General features: G+C 44.4%; 1 protein-coding gene across 1 annotated transcript; it reads left to right on the forward strand.

Annotated features, from left to right (window-relative positions):
* The first annotated feature begins 444 nt into the window (after window positions 1-444).
* LOC144784358 (hemoglobin subunit beta-1-like) lies at window positions 445-4,330 on the forward strand. The gene is made up of 3 exons (XM_078663083.1): window positions 445-601; window positions 2,907-3,129; window positions 4,044-4,330. Exons 1-3 carry the CDS (start codon window positions 513-515, stop codon window positions 4,170-4,172), a joined length of 441 nt encoding a protein of 146 aa, XP_078519209.1. The 5' UTR covers window positions 445-512; the 3' UTR covers window positions 4,173-4,330.
* Window positions 4,331-22,350: the final 18,020 nt, after the last annotated feature.

Here is a 22,350-nt window from a genome sequence, read left to right on the forward strand (position 1 = left end):
AACGTCCATATAGCATGGATGTTTACAGAAAGATGTGAACAGTTAACATGAGTATTTTTTAAAGAATGTAAAAGTTAATCCGTTCTAAAAAAAAAGTCTAGATAAGTAGCAAAATGATTGGCGTGTATTTTATCACTGGATACATTTGTGTGCAAATATCTTGCAGGTGATAAAGTACATCTTCATAAAAAAAATTCAACTGTGCATTGAATCCCAGTGAGAGGAGCGCCTATGAAAAATATTTCAGTTGTGGCATGTTTCTATAATATTTTTCTAAAAAACAAAAACAAAATTCAGAATGATTATTTAAAGTTTTGAAACATTTCTGAACTGAAGGAGACTTGTTCTGTTCAGCAGCCAAGCCACACCCACGTTCACGTATCAGCCAATAGATATGTGAGGGAGAGAGAGTGGGCATGGCTTCGTAACTGCATTTAAAGCAGACCGAGCAGGTACATTCACCATTGCTCTACTTTCACTGAAGACCTCAGCCGCATCCTGCAACCACCACCATGACATTCACCAATGAGGAGAGACAATGCATCCACGACGCCTGTGGCAAAATTCACGGTGAACAAGTAGGAGCAGAAGCTCTTGGCAGGTAAGTCAAAAGCGTGTGAATATTTATCTGTAACTAAGGCACACTGATTAGTCCATTAATCTGTATAACACACACACACACACACTTATGAAATAGGGTTGAAAGTAAATCTCATCAAAAACTCTGTATACAGCACAACTTTCCTAATAAACACACATTTCTATATTTATTTCTACATTGAAAAGGTCAGGTTACAGGTTTTGTACCAACATTGAAAAACTGATAAGAGAAAAACATTGTTTTCTGTCTCACAGATTACATGCTACAATTAATTTACAAGGGGAAACAGCTCTTCAGTTTGTCATTAGGACTCTTCAATGTGATTTTACTTTACTGCATTCTGGTTTGGGGTACATTTATTTTATTAAATGAATACATTTGTACAAATACCATATCTTAAGCAATAGATGCAGATGGTTAGGCTGTAATGTGCTGTTAATTACCTTTGTTGATGTAGGGGAGGGACTACAGATTATTGTAATGTAGTACACAAATCAACACCTAGCTTGACGTTTCTCATAGGATAAAAACAATAATTCACCTTTGTCTTTTTGGGATGATGTCATTTCCAATGCTACATAGCGTTGATTGTGGTATTGACAACACCCTAACACATGGGTACTCACAAACATTTTCCAAGGGGCTATAAGTTTGGTCTGTGATGTGACCGAGAGCCGCATTGAGGCCAGCAGGGTGGAGGTTGGGTGGCGGGACTTGGCGGCAAGGTGGGAGTAGGGGAAGCAAAGCATAATTTCCGGTTGTGAAACCAGAAAACCTGGGATAAATCCCGGCTTCCCCCTATTTATTAACTTGTGTGACGCTAGGCAATTGTTTTATTTCACTCTCCCACCTTTTCTTCATTGCCTCACATACGAGGATCTCAAAATAAATTACTTAAGGATGTGCGTTCTACAAAACCTTCTCCTGTGTTGGATTTAATAAACTATAATGTTGTTCATTTTTAACAGGAACTCCGGTCACCCAAAGAGTACACATAACAACTGATTTGACTCTTTGGTTCACCATTGGCTTTATTGCCAGGGTGGTGGGAAGAATTCATGTTTATAAATTCATGTTTGAAAATATCACTTATTTCTCAATACAGTGATATAATCTGGGTAAATTCCTGAAGGCAATAAAATATTTTGGAAGGGAGCTATTGAAGGAGGGACATTTATTTTAAGTCCTTTTAAGCCTTTTTATAAAATGTAAATCTGTTTTAAATTCTTCTAGATATGTGAGAACTCCGTAAAATGTGGGTTTAATGAATTGCGTGTCTGAGGGAGTCACCCTCTTAACCTTTCTTTTTAACCTGTATTGAATTTTAATTATTTATGATGTAGTAGAAATTTTGTCTATTCGTACTTTTTGGACTCTGATTGTGTGTGTTTTGTTTCGTTTTGTTTAAAAGACTATGGTCTAAATAAACAAGTATCTCTCTCTCTCAGGATATAATCTGATAAACTAAGGTGAAAAATATCTGCAGGTTAATTAATTACACTTTTTGAATTAAGAAGGCTGATATTTTTACACTTTTGCTGCAGGATGTCTTTAAAAATAACGATGTTCTTGAAGATGAGCAATGCAGGACTCCATAGTAACTTCCTTTCTTTAACACAAATAAATGTTCGCCTGTTTATTTAGCATCTTTTTATTGCTAGTACTGAGGGTTGTAAACAGCAGCCCAGAGCAGCTGTTAAACAGGGGGCCACATGTAAAGGTCAGCAGGGCCGCATGCGGCCCCCAGGGCTGTACTTTGAGTATCAGCGCCCTAACACAATCACACAAACACACACGCATGCACACACAAACACTTCAAGGATGCATTGTTGGTTAAACCCTAAATTCACAGAAATAGGTCACAGCCAGGAATTACAGGCTTTATTCGGTTAACAAATAGATAGATAGAAAGATAGATAGATGGATAGATGGATGGACAGATGGATAGATAGATAGATAGATAGATAGATAGATAGATAGATAGATAGATAGATAGATAGATAGATAGATAGATAGATAGATAGATAGATAGATAGATAGATAGATAGATAGATAGATAGATAGTCTGTATATAGACAGACAGATAGAGAAATAAATAGCCATGCAGATAGACAGACAGATAGATAGATAGATAGATAGATAGATAGTCATGTAGAGAGACAGACAGACAGACAGATAGATAGATAGATAGATAGATAGATAGATAGATAGATAGATAGATAGATAGATAGATAGATAGATAGATAGAATAGATAGATAGATAGATACAACCACTGACTGCTGCTGTTTGATCTTCTCTTTCTAGACTTTTGTTTGTCAATCCATGGACAAGGAGACATTTCAAATCATTTGGTGATCTCAGTAGCTGCGAAGCGATCCAGCACAACCCTAAAGTTGCTGCCCATGGTGCCAAGGTGATGCATTCCGTTTTAGAGGCAGCCAAACACCTGGATGACCTAAAGGCGTACTATGCAGATCTCAGCACCATTCACTGCAAAAAACTTTTTGTGGATCCTGCCAACTTCAAGGTAAATCCAAATAATCTACACTTTTTGTGATTGCTTTCTGGTAGCATTAGATGTGTTTGCTTGCACTTTAGCGCATCTTATTTACCGACTGGCGGTGGCTTCTTCTGAACTCTGGGGCAGATGTATCAAGATACCATTTTGCGATTCTCAAATAGCGATTTTTAAGGAATCGCTATTTGAGAAGTGCAAAATGGTATGTATGTAGAAAATCGCTATTTTTTAACGATTTCTTAACATTCCTTAATTGCGATTAGCAAATTGCTAATCGCAATTAAGGAATAATTTCCCATTCATTTCTATGGGCCAGGAGGCCCATAGGAATGAATATGAAATTATTCTAAATTTGCGATTAGCAATTTGCTAATCGCAAATGGAGAATAATTTCAAGGGTGAAAGGGTGTCTTAAGGACACCCTGCGGCACCCCTGAATTTGACATGTGTGCGCATATGGCGCACATACATGCCCTAAGGGTATGTATGAGCGTCACATGGCACCTTTAGAATTTAAAAAAAGTGCATTTTGAGAAGAATTCGCCAATTACCACCAACTACAAGTTGGTGGTATTTTGCGAATTGTTAGTCAAAAATCGCAACACTGAAATGCTTAATACATTTCAATTAAGAAATCGCAATTTGCCATTTCTTAAAAGCCTCGCAATATTAAGGAATCACAAAATTTGCGATTCCTTAATATTTCGAGGCTTTTTGCATGATACATTCCAAATCCTGTTTTTTTTGTCGCAAACGCTGCTATTTTGCGAATCGCAGCGTTTGCGACAAAAAAACCGGATGATACATCTGCCCCTCTGTTTCTGCAGGCATGTTTTGGGTGTGACTACAGTCACAATAATGCACAAGCAAGTAAATGCTCAACCAGTCAACTGATGCTTACCCGGTGTCTGTCTTCTTTGCAGCTTTTTGTTGGAATCGTCAGCATTGTCATGGGCATGCACCTTGGAACTGACTACACCGCTCTGAAGCAGGCTGCCACTGAGAAGTTCCTGCACCACGTTGCATCAGCCCTAGCCACTGAGTACCACTGATCTGTGAAGAAGAGCCTCTCTAAAAGGTCCTGCAGCTACAGAATGTCCACCATGGCATATGTTCATCAACGTACATGAATTTCATGATTTTGGGTAATTTGTAGTTGTACTTGTAGCAGCAACACCGACCAACTAATAAAACAAAGATTGGCAAAGTCGATAGTTTAGACCTTTCTATGGTGTTCATCTGCATGACAAACATGAGTTCAGGTCTATCTTCATGCGTTTCACTGGCTGCCTCACGACTTTCTTGGGCCATGCATAGGAATGGAGGATGCATAACAGGCACAAGGAACTTTAATGTCCCTAAATATATGGGACTATACTTGAACCTATTAACCTACACCTGAACAAGTAGGGATTTGTCAGGTCTGAGACTAGGAAGCATGCATTTTTATCTAGACCTGGGTATATGGGAACATACTTGTACACTTAGGGCCTCATTTACAATATTTTGATGTACGGCAGCGCAGCAAGCCTTCCTGATGGCCTGCCATGCGTCAAAATAAAAGGGCAGGAATGCACCGTATCTACAAGATACAGCACATTCCTGCCATTCTCCTCTGCGCCGGCGTAAAACAGCAGCGAGGACCAATGCAAAAACCCTTGCGTCATGTAGCAAGGGTGCCCCGTGTTGTGAGGTTGATTGTTTTTGTGCAAAAAGGGACACCTTCCGGCACAAAACCAATCATTAATGGCATTTTCCTCTTTCTAATCGTGCTGGAAAGAGGATAAAACGAGGAGAAACAAAAGTATTTCTCCTTGCTACGCCACTTTTTTGCCTCCCCTGTGTAGGCGTAGGATTCTGACGCATTTCCAGCTTTCCAAAATGTTGTAAATCTGGGAATGTGTCAGGTCCAAGGATGTTGCGTGGGAACACCCATAGCAGCACCCATGAAAACCCCCTTTTACACAGAATAATGCGTGAAAGGGGCCATATTTACAATGCAGTAAATAGTGACGCTGGGTGACTTTACGTGGCCTTGTACATATGGGGAAGCCCATTGTGCTGCCGGTGTGTTACAAAAGTGACGCACCGGAAGTGCAATAGGCTTGTAAATGAGGCCCTTGGACTATAGGGAGCATAGATGGTCATTGTTGAGCATATGGTGGTATATCTGGGTATACGAGCCTGGACTGATTATATGGGGCTATACATGAGCACAAGGGGAGAATCCTGTCACTATGTGGGGATACAATTAAATATATTGGGTAGCTGAAAAATCAGGCTATAACAGTATAGATGAGGCTTTATCGGGCATGCGATCATTACATCTGCCAATTTGTAACTGCCACATAAATATAAGGCTGCATGTGGAGCTTTAAATCTGTCCCTGTTTGCTGGAGGCTGCACTTGACATTTTGAAGCAAGGTACACCGAGGAATAAGAGAGTTGGTTCATAGCATTTAATATTGTGTCTTGGCATTTACAGCTGTGCATTGGCATCGGAAAGGTTCCTGGGGATTTGAAGATGTACTAAGGCCTTCAGAGGTGGAGCTAGGCATTTTGCCGCCCTTGGAGATCCCAGCCTTTGCCACCCCACGCAGCGGGCGTAACAGGGGGAGGGGGGGCAATCAATTCCTGATTTTGCTGCCGGAGCTGCCGCAGGTTAGAGTGGGGTGGGGCCTCCGTCCGAAATCTCATGCGCCTGGGTGGTCCACCACCCCCAACCCCCTCTTTGATACGCCACTGAAGGCATATGAGTGTGTAACTCGAATTTGAGCCTGAAATTTAACGCTACCAATGAAGACCTGAGGTTCTATAAGGCATTTGAGGCTGCACTGAAAATTCCAACTTTTTGAGAGTTCACTCTTCAGCTGCAGCTTAGTTGTAAGGCTGCAAGATGGCTGTCTAAGAGGTTTCTTGAGATTAATGAAGAAAATTAGCAAGAAGCAATATCTAAAAGGCTGATTTCATATTGCGGGAAGAAAATAAACGTGTGTGCTCATCATGATTTTCAGTACAAGCAATGGAGAAATGAGCTCCGTGGAGATGACGTGGCCGGCATAAATACTGTTCAAGTTGAAAGAAAGACAGCTTTAAATAGTACAGCATGGGAGGTGATATGTCTCACTGTGCCTTGGCTAGTGAAGGCCCCCATCAAAGTTCCTGCCATCATATGTCAGAGTGCTGCCTATAGGCAGTGCTTTGTTTGTAAAATAATAAGTGTCAGGGCCCTGACCAGGAGGCCACTGCAGCTTGCACCACCCATTGCCACATCATCACTGTCAATGATGGTACCAAAGCACCTAGTAACCATCTCTCTTGCCTTCAAGGGTGACAGTACAGATTATTCCAGTTCCACAAAGTTAAAGGAATGGCCGGAGAGGCAGGTATTATTATTATTTAATGTATATTGTATTCATAAACAACTGTTGTTCTGCTCAACTCTAAATTAGATGAGCAGTGCCACCACGTGGCAGACTGTCCTAAGTGCGGTGTTGACAATTAAGTGCTTATGGTCAGGGACACCGACCATCCCCCTCCTCGCCTTGGACACCACCCCTAATTAAACAATTAAAGCAATTTAGACCTGAGTAGAGTTTCTTTGGAAGGCGGGGGGTCTCGCGACCCCCTGGCCGTATTTATTAAAACATGAAAACAAATTAAAATTGAAATAAACAATATTTACACAAGCATTTATGCAGAAAAATCTTGACATTAGATTCCAATGAATGAAGACAGGAATCAAAGGGTAACCTTCACAAATTTCTAATACAGAGTGTTTCCTAATCGAATCTAACATCCTACTTATGACTTTTTCTGCATATCCTAGTTATGGGCCTACGGCAAGGTCGCTAACCGGTGTCAGATCCTTATTAACCAGCTACGCCCTCACGTATGAGTGCACATGCACAGAGGGCCCATTTACCGAGAGGCTACTTCCCCCTCCTGGTTACCCCCATATGCTCCGTGAACTCCATTAACCAAAAGGGGGGCCCTTGCACTCTGTGCCGTTTAATGACGTCATAGTGCACGTGCGGGGTGGCTAACCAGCCCAAAGAAAGCTTGACTCCCCCCTCCCCCGCACCCATCCAACCAAGCGGATATACTGCCCCTGGAGTTCTCAGTAGCCCCTCCCCCTGGGTGACGCCCCCTAAGGATCTTAAATTGACTGCTCACCGATCATGACCTTGGCGGCACAGGCCAGCATAGTTGACCGACTATCTGGCCCCCCCTATCCTCCTCAACTGAAAGGTCATGCCTACTTAGAACCCTCCTAGCCATGCCAAAATATTATTCATAAAAAGTTTGTTGCCTTCCCGAGTCAGGTGGACCCCATCTTGCAAGAAGAAATGCTCCCCCCCAGATGCACCTATGTGGTATATTCTGCAGGTGAGGTGACCGAAATAATTTCTCTATCTTGTTGTTGATCCTCTTTACCGAGTGATTCAATGCCTTAACAGAGTCCCCCCCCTCCAACTCAGCCTAGGAATCAACTGAGACCACATTATGGTGCAGCCTAGGTGTAGTTTAGCTAACCAGTTCACTACTGAGAGTATTTCCTCCATCAGGACCCTCCTGCCCACTGTTACCAGATCGTTGCCACACACATGTACGATAACCACTGTGGGCGGCGGGGTGTGTCTATCCAGTAATTCTGTGAAGAACCCCCTCAACTGACTTAAGCAAAGACCCCCCTACCATGAAAGGAAACATTGAAACCTCCCTGTTCCTCCCTCCGTGTATAGTTGCCTGAAAAGAAAACAGATTTAACGCGCTTCGCAAATGAGTGTCCAACCACCCATACCACTTGTGTCTCCTTCCTATGCTCCTGGGTCCGTCGTGCTGAAGTTGCTTGCTGTTGGTGATCTGGCGATAGTTTCCTCCCTGCGTGACCGGCTTGAGAAACTGCAATACAAGCAAACAACAAGACAGGCATCAGCGAAACCTACTTGTTACCTCACAACATGTGCAGCCTGTAATGACCTACTTCTCTATATGTTTTGGTGCTTCTGTCAGTCACCAGGCCATTACTTACCACATCCTTTCCCAGGATCCAGAAAGACACCACATTTCACAATACTTACCCAAGAAAGGAATAAACACTGACAACATATAGGACCATTGCCGAGCAGCTCACAAATAACAACAAGTCACAACACCTCCCCATCCGAGAGGGTACGCAGCAAATCACAACACCTCCCCATCTGAGAGGGTACGCAACGCGTGCTCCTCCTAGCAATGTATTGGATAGAATAATTAGAATTTAGACATCCCTGATGGGAGCCGATTTCCCTCCCGTATCAACAATTACCCATTAGAGGGGAATCGGCCATCCCTCTGTAAGTACTTGGTAAAAAAGGGTCCCGACCTTCCCTCACAAGGAATACAAACAAATGATATGCTCTAGGGTTTCTTTATTACATGATAATAGGATGACAAAAGAAAGAAATAACTAAGCATCACAGTAAACATTAGTAGCAATCATCAACACATACATATACATAGAGCCTGAAAATAAAAGACATAGTTAGATACAATAAGTACACCTGGAACACCTCACCATAATCTTAGGCGTCTTGTCATCCGAAGAAGGGTCCGTCTCTCTTTCCCTCTCTGGTTGGGTCAGGACTCTCTGTTGCACAAACACGACTGCACGTTTGCATCGTGATGTATCACCAGACCGCCAAACCATCAGACCAGCATCTCAGCATCTTAGCATCTCTCCCTCTCTCGGACCCCCTTTCTCTCATATAGAATTCTATCCTCTATCGAAGCTTCTGGAAGAACCCGCCTACCTTTCTCACAAGATTCCTGTACCTTTCCACACCAGGCACCCGACAGCCGCTGGCCAAGCGTTTTGTTATGACGCCAATGCGAAGAAGGCACATTCCTCTTGATAAGAACTGGTCTGCTCTGGTTCACTGCTGGTGAACAACACGTAATCTCAAATATAACCTCTCACCTCAAGAGGCTCAGAAGATGGCTGTAGTTTAGAATATGGAGTTGCTCAAGCATAGGCCTCTGCTACTTGGAAAGCAGAATGATATTAGACCACATCAAAGCCAATAGGCTAAAGTCATAATTCACCTAACTCAAATAACACTATGCACTTAATCCCTCAGTATCCACTATGGAGCACCTGTGTGCACCATCACCAACAACACTGCACCTTGATATCCCATACCTTCCATTCTTTGGCAAGATTATTGTAATGCAAGACCATCCTACATTAAGGCTAAACTAACATAGCACACTAAAGTCAGTACACAATGGTGGTGATCATGGATCATCAAAGACCATCAGACCACTAAAGTGGCTGATTCACTACATTGCACCCCATGACCCTTGAACATCACCATTCACATATATCAAAAATAAAATCACTGAACTAAAGGCACAGCTATGACTGCATCTTTTAACTGCAAAATTGGCATTATTGCAAAATAACTAGCAACTTAATATCATGACTGAAAAACAAAACCATAATTGGGGCACTGTATCTGTTAACTGTAAACGCAGTATCAATGCATAATAACCAGCAACTAAATAAAACCTAACTGAAGATCTGATTTTCATTGAAACCTTGCATGTCTCATTTAAAGGCAAAACCTTAAAAACTAAATTTTCAGAGTGAAAGATTCATGACTGTAGGCCATATTTGAAAGAGTACCTACAAGTGAAAAACTGCTTTTCAGAATCAAAAACACAACTGTTAAAAATCATATTTTGAATCAATAACTCTTGTGTTGAAGTGACTACTCAAAGACATTAAATTCAAAGCAGATCATAACTAACTGGTTTTCTCTTTTTGTTCTTTTTAAACTTCATAACTCAGGTGAAATATCTTGATCCCTTTGAACCTCTAATGATTAAACTGAGAATTCTACTGCCAAGGCAGCCAACTGTAGCTCAGAAAATATAAAACAAAAAACACCGCTGTCTCTTGTCAGGGTGCACAAGCAGTTCTCCTGTGCGAAAGACACACAGCTCTCATTCTTTCAAAGTCAGCCTCACTTGAAGGGGACAGTTCCAATTGTAGCACACTCTGCTGATCCCTTCTTCACTTAGAAAGAAGCAGTCCATCTATGTAGATGACAGCTCTCTGGCATCCAACTTCCTCAGTATCCCCTCGGCAAGGAAGAACCCCATCCGATCTGGTTCTCCATAGATCATCAGCTCCCGTCTGCCATCAGCCCCAGGACATCACCTTTACCGTCCAGTCTGGCTCCAGGCTTGGGGGGGGGGGGGAGTTTGGGGGGCCCACTCACACAAAAATAACAAACAAAAATAACAAGCAAAAATAACAAAAAGAAAAGGGAAGGGGGGGCCACACGCACCCCGGCATGATCTGGCAACCTGAAACGATAATCACGTATCATTCATCTTACAAAAAAAGTTTTAATTCAAAGGCACACATGTTTTTTTTGTATATTTTCATTCATCTCCAAGATCCTTATTAATTGTCAAATTCCCCTCTAAACCTGGGGAATAGTTTAAGAAAACTACCTGCATTAAAATCTTTAAGTTTATTTGGTTAAAATCTAACTTTTTCTTACACAGCCAGCAGGGCTGGGGCAGTTTACTGCACTCTCTTGTCACTCCTAGCTAACATACCCCTCCTTTCACTGCAGCTCTCCGGGGTCTAAGATTGGTTCGCTGCCAATGCTGATCTCATTGCAGAGGCAAAGCGCCTGGCAATTCTTTTTTTTTTGTTTACATTGTTCCTACCTCCTCAGAGAAAGGGAGAGAGAGTGAAGAGAAGGCCATGTGAAAGCCTCCCATATTTCTAGTCAATGAAGCTCGCTCATTCTGATGTGGCGAAGGGCTGGGGATGGCCCCTCCTTTACAAAAAGGAGCTCTGCAGAAAAACTTGGTTGATTGGCAACTATGAACAAGCAGAGAGGAGACTGCTCCTGCGATCGCCCCCTCCCTTACAAAGAGCCCCGGGAAAGAGGAGGCTCTGTGGAATGCATGTTATCTCCTCAAGGTCAAAGCATGTCAGTTCCCAGCCGTTCACAACCCAAAAGCTGTGAAATTTTCCGTTCTTAAATGGAATACACTAAACTAAAACCACATTGAACAGCCCACTTTTGAATGCATTCACCTTCATATATATATTTTTTCTTTTAAACTATCATTTGTCTATAGGACTATTGGTAACTAAAAGACAAAACATTGGCAACATTAAAAAGTCACATACAAAATCTCATGGTACTTCTGTAACAATATCTGGGGTAGCATCAGTCAAAGAAGGTCTATGTTTGTTTAATTTGTAACCGTCAACTGTCATGGGCAAAGAATTATCACATTTGTGCACCAGCTACATAAAATCGTTTTAAACATTAGTTGTTGGGGTCACCAACCCTGCTTTTGTGAAATCCTACCAAACTGCTTTTCTGTCTATATGGGCCATTTTACCACCAGTACGATCTCCCATAAGCAAATCACATTTTCTCTCACACTGTTCTGTCCAGTATCTTTTAGTGTGCACAAGCACAGAGTCATGGGCATTTGACTTCTTTCTTCCCTGATAAAAGGGGCACATTGCTTTTGGGTAAAATCACAAAATACATTTTTAAACCTTTGAAATAACCAGTCATACACACTCTGCTGTTGTACACTTTCAAAATCATATGTTTGCACTTGTCTTTTAAAGCACTGTTTATCATGCACGGTTAGGTCTGATTTATTTCAACACTGGTGATCGTTAATTCTAAAACACGGGTCTGCTTATCTTTTTGCACATTCCTTTCTGACTGAAAACCCTCTTCGGAAGAATTAATTAAAACAGCCTGTGCAACTGGCAACCTGACTAGATTTTCTGTAACATTTTTGAATCCTGTTTCCAAAGGTATATTTTCACACTGGGCATCAATTAACATTTCCTTCAGCTCTTTTTGTAAATGCTCAAATTGTAGATGATGTTAAACAACACATTGAAAATAACCCCACTATCTCTGTCTGAAATGTCATCCCACTTTTCAGGGTTATATTCTGATATGTTACATTCATGTTGCAGCTGAGAACATTTTAAATGCATTTCTTTTTACTGAACACTGTAAAGGGATCCCGCCCTTTCTGCCTAACGTAAAAAAGCTATTCACAAGCCCTTTATACAAAACACATTTAAACACACAGCAATTCTTATTCAACCCAACACAATTAGCTCACTCATGAGCCAGAACACCATATGGGCTACCCCCATACAAATAAATCAACTGATATCTGAGTCTGCTTTCAATTTCTAAAAAAACAAAAATATTTTCCCCTTTTAAATCAACGTTCATATCCTGCAACCGACTACGCCAAATTGTAATGGCCTACTTCTCTGTATGTTTTGGTGCTTCTGTCAGTCACCAGGCCATTACTTACCACATCCTTTCTCAGGATCCAGAAAGACACCACATTTCACAATACTTACCCAAGAAATTAATAAACACTACTTCCAAACGGCCTGCGACTCCAAACGGCCTGCGATCCAAACGGCCTGCGACAGGGGTGTCTTTTAGCCCCCCTATTATTCTCCCTATATCTGAGTGATCTACCAGAATCTCTTAATCAGGTCAATAACTTTCCGCCGAAGATTGCTCCCACCAAAATTCACTGCCTGATGTACGCCGATGATGTAGTAATCTTGGATCTGACTCCCTTCGGTCTCCAACAAAACCTCACGGCACTCACTACATATACAGATGAAAACTATTTAATCCCTAACACCACTAAAACTAAAATTCTACCATTTACAGGAGAGAAGACTTATTGCAATTATAACTGGCTACTAGGAGGTAATCCATTGGAAATCGTAAAAGAATATATATATCTTGGGCGAACATTTTCTCAGACTTTGCGTAACCAGCCTCATTTGCAAAAAAATGGGACATAAAGCAGATGCCCATACAGGGGCTCTCCAAAGACTTTACTCATCCACTGGTCGAAGACAATTTTCCTCCCTGCTCCAGGTTTATAATGCGAAAATTCCTGCAGTTTTATCATTTGCAATAGAACATATTCCAATAAAAGAATGGTCTCAAATAGATGTCAAAGAAGGGAAAATCCTGCGGAAGTTAACCAGGATGCCGCAAGCTGTTCCGGTTCAAGCTCTCAGGCTAGAACTATCGTTAATTAGTTCCTATGCCAGAGGGATCATAAACATAATTAGATGGGCATATAACCTGACTCACGCAGACCCAGGAACACTTAGAGCATTGTTAAAAACAGAGACACTGGAGCAAGACTATCGAAAATATATATTTGGAAAAAACTTAAGTAATGCTTTTAAATTTTCATCAGTCTCTCTAGAAATGTTAATATCTTGGACACCAGCCCAGCTGAAACTCTGCTTGAAGCTAAGCATGGAATTAGATATTCAACACTGCTCTAGGCTCTTAATGTACAAACAGTACGCGGACACAATAGTTTTTAAAAAAACGCAACCATATATCTTTTTTAACCTAAATCATGGAGTAAGGCGAGCTATACTTCAAATACGTCTGGGAATATTACCGCTGAAATCATACACCTTTAAGTGGTCATCAAAGCAAGGAGAGACGAATCTCTGTGACTTATGCAAAGGTGGGGTGCAAGATCTAGAACATGTTCTGTTTGTATGTCCTAGCGAGTTGGTGGTAGTAGCTAGGAACAGTTACATTACCCCGATCAAAACAAAATGTAATATAAACTCGGTCCAGATGTTGATTTCCCTCTCCAAAGCTCCACCCAATGAATTTGTGTGTATTAACGTGTATAATTTCTTAAAGTCTTTTTTAAAATGATATTAATATGATAATCTCTTTTTAGCAAAAATTGAATATGTATCGTGTATAAATTTGTTGTTCTCGTAAGAGAACTAAATCAAATAAAAAATAAATAAATTAATAAACACTGACAACATATAGGACCATTGCAGAGGAGCTCACAAATAACAACAAGTCACAACACCTCCCCATCCGAGAGGGTACGCAGCAAATCACAACACCTCCCCATCTGAGAGGGTACACAACACATGCTCCTCCTAGCAATGTATTGGATAGAATAATTAGAATTTAGACATCCCTGACGGGAGCCTATTTCCCTCCCGTATCAACAATTACCCATTAGAGGGGAATCGCCCATCCCTCTGTAAGTACTTGGTAAAAAAGGGTCCCGACCTTCCCTCACAAGGAATACAAACAAATGATATGCTCTAGGGTTTCTTTATTACATGATATTAGGATGACAAAAGAAAGAAATAACTAAGCATCACAGTAAACATTAGTAGCAATCATCAACACATGCATATACATAGAGCCTGAAAATAAAAGAAATAGTTAGATACAATAAGTACACCTGGAACACCTCACCATAATCTTAGTCTTCTTTCAATCTGAAGAAGGGTCCGTCTCTCTTTCCCTCTCTGGTTGGGTCAGGACTCTCTGTTGCACAAACACGACTGCACGTCTGCACCTTGATGTATCTTCAGACCGCCAAACCACCAGACCAGCATCTCAGCATCTCTCCCTCTCTCGGACCCCCTTTCTCTCATATAGAACTCTATCCTTTATCGAAGCTTCTGGAAGAACCCGCCTACCTTTCTCACAAGATTCCTGTACCTTTCCACACCAGGCACCCAACAGCCGCTGGCCAAGCGTTTTGTTATGACGCCAATACGAAGAAGGCACATTCCTCTTGATAAGAACTGGTCTGCTCTGGTTCACTGCTGGTGAACAACACATGTAATCTCAAATATAACCTCTCACCCACAGAGGCTCAGAAGATGGCTGCAGTTTAGAATATGGAGTTGCTCAAGCAAAGGCCTCTACTACTTGGAAAGCAGAATGATATTAGACCACGTCAAAGCCAATAGGCTAAAGTCATAATTCACCTAACTCAAATAACACTATGCACTTAATCCCTCAGTATCCACTATGGAGCACCTGTGTGCACCATCACCAACAACACTGCACCTTGATATCCCATACCTTCTATTCTTTGGCAAAATTATTGTAATACAAGACCATTCTACATTAAGGCTAAAGTAACAAAGCACACTAAAGTCAGTACACAATGGTGGTGATCGAGGGTCATCACAGACCATCAGACCACTAAAGTGGCTCATTCACTACACAGCCACACATAACGCTTGTAACAGTTGGAAGACCTTCTCCCAATCCTTTTCACACTGTTCACATGCAACCCTAGCAGTCGCTTCAGTGGCCGCCCCTATCCTGAATGAATGCGTCCTAACATCTTTTGCATTTAGACCAGCCCTGCCAATTGTCACTGCCAATACTCTTTGGAATTGGAACCTGGTCAGTGGGGTGCCGTCTGCATGCATTAACAATGCTCCCTGCGCTGCGCCTGCTCCCTGTTTTATGAAGGCCCCTACATGGAACACTGGGCAGCAAGGATTAGTCCGTGCACGGTGCAGTACCAGCCCATCCCCCCGGGCCTCCTGATCGGTTTTTGATTTACGAAGGGTAATCAACAGCGTATCGCCCAGTATCTTTGTGTGCTCCAGCCGAAGACCCCCTAGCGTGTCCTGCTTGCTGCTAGTCACCAGTTCACCCACCTGGAATGCCCCATAAAAGGCCAATGCAAAGGCGACTCTGAATAAGAGTACTTCCCCTGGTGAACTACAGGTGTCAGACAAGGCATTCAACAAAGATGCCAGCCGTTCTAAACCTATAGAACTCTGTCTGTCTGGAATCTGTGGCAGTTGCTTGGAGGCGCCGCCACCCCTTCAGTGCCTTCCGCACGATGTAACTATTCGTGGGATCTTTGGCCCCCTTGAGTTGTGCAAAGAAAGAAACGGCCGCCATGTGTCTGCTAGCTGTCGCTGCTGAGCGCCCCTCTTTATGTAATGCATCCAGGTACTGAGTGAAATTCCCCTCCTGATCCCATTTCTCCACCCAGTCCCGTCCCAAAAAGGAACAATAAGACAAAAACGCCCCATCGTAAGCTGTTATGGTCTTGGGCGCTAGGCTAGCTGCCACGAGGTTCTGTAGCTGGGGGCACCAATTTGCCAGAGTGTTGTTGGGAAGTGTGTAGGAGTCGCCTCCGTGGATCGAAAATGCTCCCTGAATACCTGCATCTTAAAGCAAGAGAGTGCGTCAGCTGCGTTATTCAATACCCCTGGGACATGTTTGGCCCTAAACTGTACATTCAGTTTCATGCAAACCAGCACAATTTCCTTCAGTAGGCGGAGTATAAACTTACACTGCGCTGCCTGCTGGTTGATACATTCCACTACAGTCATGTTATCTGACCAGAAGATCACAGATTAATTACACAACTGATCAGGCCAAACTGTTAATGCAAACCAGATTGGAAATAGCTCCAAGAAACTGATGTTAGCTGTCAAGCCGCTCTCCTCCCACCAAACTGGCCACCATTAGGCCACCCACTTGTTTCCAAGTATGGCGCCAAACCCCACACTGCCCGCAGCGTCAGTCCATAGACCTAACTCAGCAGACTTAATGGGGGACCGCACCACAGTACTCTGCCGTTGAAACCCTCCAGAAATGCAATCCATATATGCATGTCCTGGCGGACCTCGGCCGGCAATCTAGTGCGATGGTGTTACTCCCGCAGGCCCGTCATGGCCTCGAGATTGAGCGGGAGAAGGGGCGTGCCATGGGTATTACTCGTACTGTGAAATTCAGCTGGCCCACAGTCTGCTGTAACTGCTGGAGCGTCACTTTTTCTTTAACCAAACATTGCTGGAGAGCTGCTCTAAATTTCGGTTTTTTGTCTTTGGGTAACCTAAAACAACCCTCCACTGAGTCCAATTCTATGCCTAAAAATTCCAATGTGGTTGCCGGACCCATCGTCTTTCCAGGTGCCAGCGGAACCCCAAAAGCCCGCATGAGCACGCAAAATTCCTGCAATGTCCACGCACACTCCCGTGAGCCCGCCGACCCCAAAAAGAGAAAGTCATCCAGGTAATGCATGACATGGAGGTGTCCTGTTGCTTGCCTAAAAGCCCATTCCAGAGAGGAACTAAATTTCTCAAAGTAGGCGCATGAAACCGAACAACCCATGGGCATACACATGTCCATATATAATTTTCCTTGAAAAGAGAAGCCTAGCAGATGCTGATCTAGGGGATGCACCAGCAGTAGCCGAAAAGCAGATTCAATGTCTGACTTGGCCAGCAAGGCTCCAGGTCCGAGAGTCCTCAACATATCCACTGCCTGGTCAAAAGACGCATACTTAACACTACAAATGTCTTCATTTATAGCGTTGTTTAATGATGCGCCCCTAGGTGCTGACAGGTTATGAATGCGCCTGTACTTGCCCTCCTCCTTCTTTGGGACGACGCCGAGAGGCGAGCAAACAAAATCAGGTACAGGGATGTCATTAAAAGGACCCTCTATCCTACCCAGGTGCAGCCCTTTAGTAATTTTTGGCGCCACCACATCTGGGTTGTGCCTAACTGAGAGTTGATTCCTACATTCTGGTGTTCTGGTATATCCCACTGCTGGGATCCTAAAGCCCTGCGAAAAACCTTCTTGCAACATCCCCGCAGAGGCATGGTCTGGGTACCTGTTCAGCCAAGGAGTCATAGCCAGAACGTCAAGGGGTGAATGAGCTACCAACCGGCCTCCCCCCTAATCCTGTGTCTTTTTTCCCATGTTTCCAGAGGCGTTACCTTTAGTGCGGCAGGCTGCTTCTGGGTGGGGAGGTTGGTTACAAATGGAACATGCGTGCCTGAACTTACAAGTGCCTTGTGTCCTGTTGCATGTACGCTTCTTAAAATCCCAGCACACCCCTTTTCGCCCACCACTGCTCCCCATCTTAGTGGCCGTGCCACCCCCCTTGTGGCCGCCGAAAGGGCTGCTGGTGTTTTTAAGGGTAGCTTTTGCTCCAACTTGGCCCCGCACTCCCTGGTTGCCTGGCCGTAAACTGGATATACCATGAAATGGAATCCACCCGATCCCGAGAGAGCGAGAGGTTAAACTCTTTAGCCTTCCTGAAACTCATGTCATGCTCCTTCCACCCTTCCCCTCCATAGTTATCACTGAAAGTTGTGATCCTACTCTGGTAACATGCCATCTCTGCCTGCAAATTAGGGAAACGCTCGGCTGTAATCGCCATAAACACAGAAAAGGCTCTTATCCAATTGATCAATGTCTCCTCCACCCTGAATCTTGCCCTCCCACCTCCTTGGCGCCCACTGAAGAAGGTAACATCCCACCTTTCCCTAGCCAAGGGAGTACAGCTGCTATCTGCGCTGCCAGCTCTGGAGGTACCTGACCCACCACTGAGGTGCTGAAAATGGCATGGCGGGTACCGCAATAGATGTCTGGTTAGACACGGGTAATACCGGAACTACCGCTGGGATCACCTGAGGCACTATGCTTGGTGCAGGCGCCGGTGAGGCTGGAGCCGGTGTTACCGGTACACTTGTCGGGATTATGGGAGCAGGCATAGGAGCCTCAGGGACCACCCCAGAAGGCCCCCCTCTCCCTGTCGCTTGGGGACCCGACCGCTACCCCTCTTGGCCCTGTCCCGCTTAGGCAAAGCATACAATTCCCCCCCTGGGCTGCGGGGGCACTATTATTTGCTTGGGTCTCCCAGATGGCCCCACCTGTTCATCAAACCTGTCTGAGCTCTGCCACGCTCTTGCCTATCTGGTCCACTTTCCCCCATCTCCTGTCCATTGCTGTCATCTTGCACATCATGCCCTGCACCATATGCTCCATGCGAAAGCACTTAGCGCCATGTCCGCTAGACATCCTCTTATTGTCGTGCAACAGGTAAACCACCTACACTTTATGCTCACCTATGAGCACTATGTGTCCCTGCACCACCAGGGCCTGCCTGGCTTTACCTGCACCTAGTTGGAGACACACAGATTGGCCGTAGGCACCACGCAACTGTGACCGCGACACACCAGCTTACCTGGTGTGTAGGGCGAGCGCACTCTAACGCACTCTAGCCCGGCAGCCCAACAGAAGCAGTGAAATGCAGGCCTGCCTATGTCCTCTGGTAACGTTGTCCACCATGCCACTCTCCGTTAGCTCCGACCCCAACGTCCCCTTCGATGACAGCCTACGATGAAAAGAAAATTAGCATGCAGCACTGTCACATATGAAGACTAAATTGCCACCGTATAACTGCGCCGTCTTTAATAGTGAGGTCCCTTGAAAATTGGGTGGACCCACCAAGATATGAACCTGTGATCCTGATTTCAAACACAGGCCCCTATAAAGAAGGATATCTTTTATGCGGGCAATCCCTGTCTGAACAGTACTGCAAAGAAAAAAACACTTGCCTCTCTTCTCACTGTTGCTCCTAACTAACCTGAGCCTTGGAGCGCTTTAAATGAGCACCGTATTTACTTTCCACATTCAGGCATGGGGAGATTAAGTGATTTACCCAGAATCACAGAAAGTGTTTCTAAACCAATCGTTTTATCCTTTTTGTCCCCACATGGTCTCCTATCCAATTACTAACCAACCCCGAGCCTGCTTCGCCCCAGCGCCTCTGATTGCAGACCCACGAGACACCACTGAGATCTGAAATCGGGATCTCTCGCTCACTCGACCGGTGTCCTCAGCCCAAACAACAGCGCCTCGGACTAAACACAGCCTCCGATCGCTCTGGGTCTGTATTTCCCCACACAATGCCCCGCTCTGTCCGGGCCCCACTGCGCGCACACCCTGCCTTACTTTGAATCAGTACGCTCCTCCCGATCCTGGGCAAGGCTCGGACAAGGCTCGCTTTGCCTTCACTCCAGACGCGATCCAATTAGCACGCTTCTCCAGGGCCTTCATGACGCGGTCAAACCTGTAATGATAAACCAAAAAAATTATCTGGCGCCTCGGTGAGGCGATGAGCAAGCCTGGGGAGCGCGGGAACAAGAGGGCGCCTCCCACGCTCCCCCGTACTTTTAACCCTTCTGGGGCAGACCAATTACAACTGGTGCACCCCATCTGGCTCCCCCCCTTGACCCGGAAGCAATTGGATTACTTCTGGGTCAACGCGGAAGCCAGCACCAATCGGTGACGGGGCACGCCCCACCACCGAGAGTGCAGGGTACGGAGGGGGCCGGTGCCCCGCTATACGTGCGGAGGGGCAGAGCGGCACCCCTTTCCTGGTGCTGAGCACAGGAAACTAATTAGGTGCTGGTGTCACCGGAAACCAACGGCTCAAATTAAGCACTGCCTATAGGTAGAAAAATAACACCAATGTGTGCTTAAATGTTTCAGACCAGCATAGGTTTGCTTATGTGCAAGCAATGTGATAGTGGTGGATCAAAATGTAATTATTGATCATTGCATAGCGAGGAGAGTCACTTTAATTGAAGCTTCACATATTGTTTTGCCTAGGAACGTGATTGTAACAGGTATAATGAGCACAGAATGGAATTAAAATGAATGTCCTGCAATGCTCTGCAACCATCAGCCAAGCACTTTATCAGAGACCCACAAAAAGAGGAACAATCATCCAGGTTTGCCCCCAGGGTCCAAAGACACATGTGGTTGTTACTAATGTCCAATCAGACGGGTACATTCACAAAGAAATGGTGCAGCGCAGCAGCAAATGTTGCAGCGTCACGATGCATCATTTACAAACCCAGGGATGAGCATTATTCATCAAAAGACGGCACACCCCTGTGGTTTCCAGCATTCTGGCTCTAAAAATAGCTGCCTAGTGCAAACACAGACACCTCTGTGCCATAGTGCAAGGGTGCCTGCGTTGCAAGGACGATTTCCTGCACCACGGGCACCCTTGCACCATAGTGCAAGTTTTCCCGAGCAGGGAATGATTGTTTATGTGCAGGAAGGTACACCTTCCTGCACATAAACAATCTTTAAAGGTGATTTGCTCTTTCTATGTATGCTGCAGAGTGCAGCACACATAGAAAGAGTAAAAACGAGGAGAAATAAAACTACTTCTCCTCGTTGCGCCAATCCAGCACCTGCTTCTGCATGGAGGTCGTTTTTGGCGCTGCCTCAGATTTGCAAATTTTTGTAAATCTGGGGCAGCATCAAAAGGCAATGGGTGTTGTGGTGGAACATCCTCAGCAACACCCATTACATGCCCCTTTCATGCAGAAAACTGCATGATAGGGTACCATATTTACAAAGCGGTGTTAAGCCACGCAAAGTGGTTTAACAACACTTTGTAAATATGGTGCAGGGCATTGCGCCACTGGAATGTTGAAAAAAGTGGCATTCCAGTGGCGGAATCCCCTTGTAAATATGCCGTTAAGGGTCTTATTATAATTACAAATATTACCCAAGGTCTGTCCCATGGCCTAACAACACCTACCAAAGTCCATGGCAAGTCTCAAGGACCCATGGGCTGGGGTGAGCAGAGCTCGCGGTGTTGGAGCAGTGCCAGATCCCTCATCCTGAAAACACTCTAGCAGATCTCTGGGCCCTGCACTTTTGCCTGCACCAGGGATTCAGGGAGCCAGACTGAAGTTGTTAAGAGTAGAAGGGCGATAAGTTGGTGACACTTTTGACCTGCAGGAATTTTGTGTACAAACTGAGGCTTCCTGCACAGGCTAACACCACCTGCAATGCAAGACACAAGCCAGGACAGTGACTGCAATGGACGACAGGAGCTGCATTAATAGCAGTGAGGCGAGTCCTGTGTGGCAGATGAGACCTAAACTGTAATTACTGGCCTCTGTGGGAGTTTATTTTGACATGAAGCAGCCCGCAAAACATGCTCTCACCACAGTGTGCCAAGGGCTGAGGGTTCAGCTGACTGCATTTAATGATTCAAGCTGAGAGTTTGTTGTCAGCTCTGAGGGGCAGATTTACAAGCCCCTTGCGCCACTTTTGCATCACTTTTCCAGTTCTATCGGAATCTATTTCTCTGGATCTCCTACTTAGGATTAAATCAGGCTCTCCATTAGACCCCTGTCCGGCGACTTTTTTAGCAAGCAACGCCAAGATTCTGAAATCGTTAATAAATCCTGTTCTTAATCTGTCTTTGACAAGTGGCACTGTTCCGCCGGCCTGGAAGAGGGCAATGGTTGTTCCACTCTTCAAAAAACCTGGCCTTGATCCGGAGAAACATGCCAACTACAGACCCATATCTCTCCTGACCAGTTTAGCTAAGATAGTCGAGAAGCACGTCCACTCTGTGCTTTCCTCCTTCCTTGAAGACCATTGGTTACTCCTCTCTACCCAGTCTGGCTTCCGCTCCAATTTGAGCACTGAGACCGCTCTATTGGAAGTAAATGAAGCCATCAAGGAAGCTCTCGACTCAGGTGGAAGAGCTATGCTGGTG

Source organism: Lissotriton helveticus, chromosome 10 (assembly GCF_964261635.1).
Source record: "Lissotriton helveticus chromosome 10, aLisHel1.1, whole genome shotgun sequence".
NCBI lineage: Eukaryota > Metazoa > Chordata > Amphibia > Caudata > Salamandridae > Lissotriton > Lissotriton helveticus.

Bases quoted from the DNA above. Each gene is read 5' to 3' on its own strand.
- LOC144784358 (XM_078663083.1), top strand. From the start codon at position 513: ATGACATTCACCAATGAGGAGAGACAATGCATCCACGACGCCTGTGGC. The intron at 602-2,906 runs GTAAGTCAAAAG...TTCTCTTTCTAG, and splicing joins GGAGCAGAAGCTCTTGGCAG to ACTTTTGTTTGTCAATCCAT. The intron at 3,130-4,043 runs GTAAATCCAAAT...TCTTCTTTGCAG, and splicing joins TGGATCCTGCCAACTTCAAG to CTTTTTGTTGGAATCGTCAG.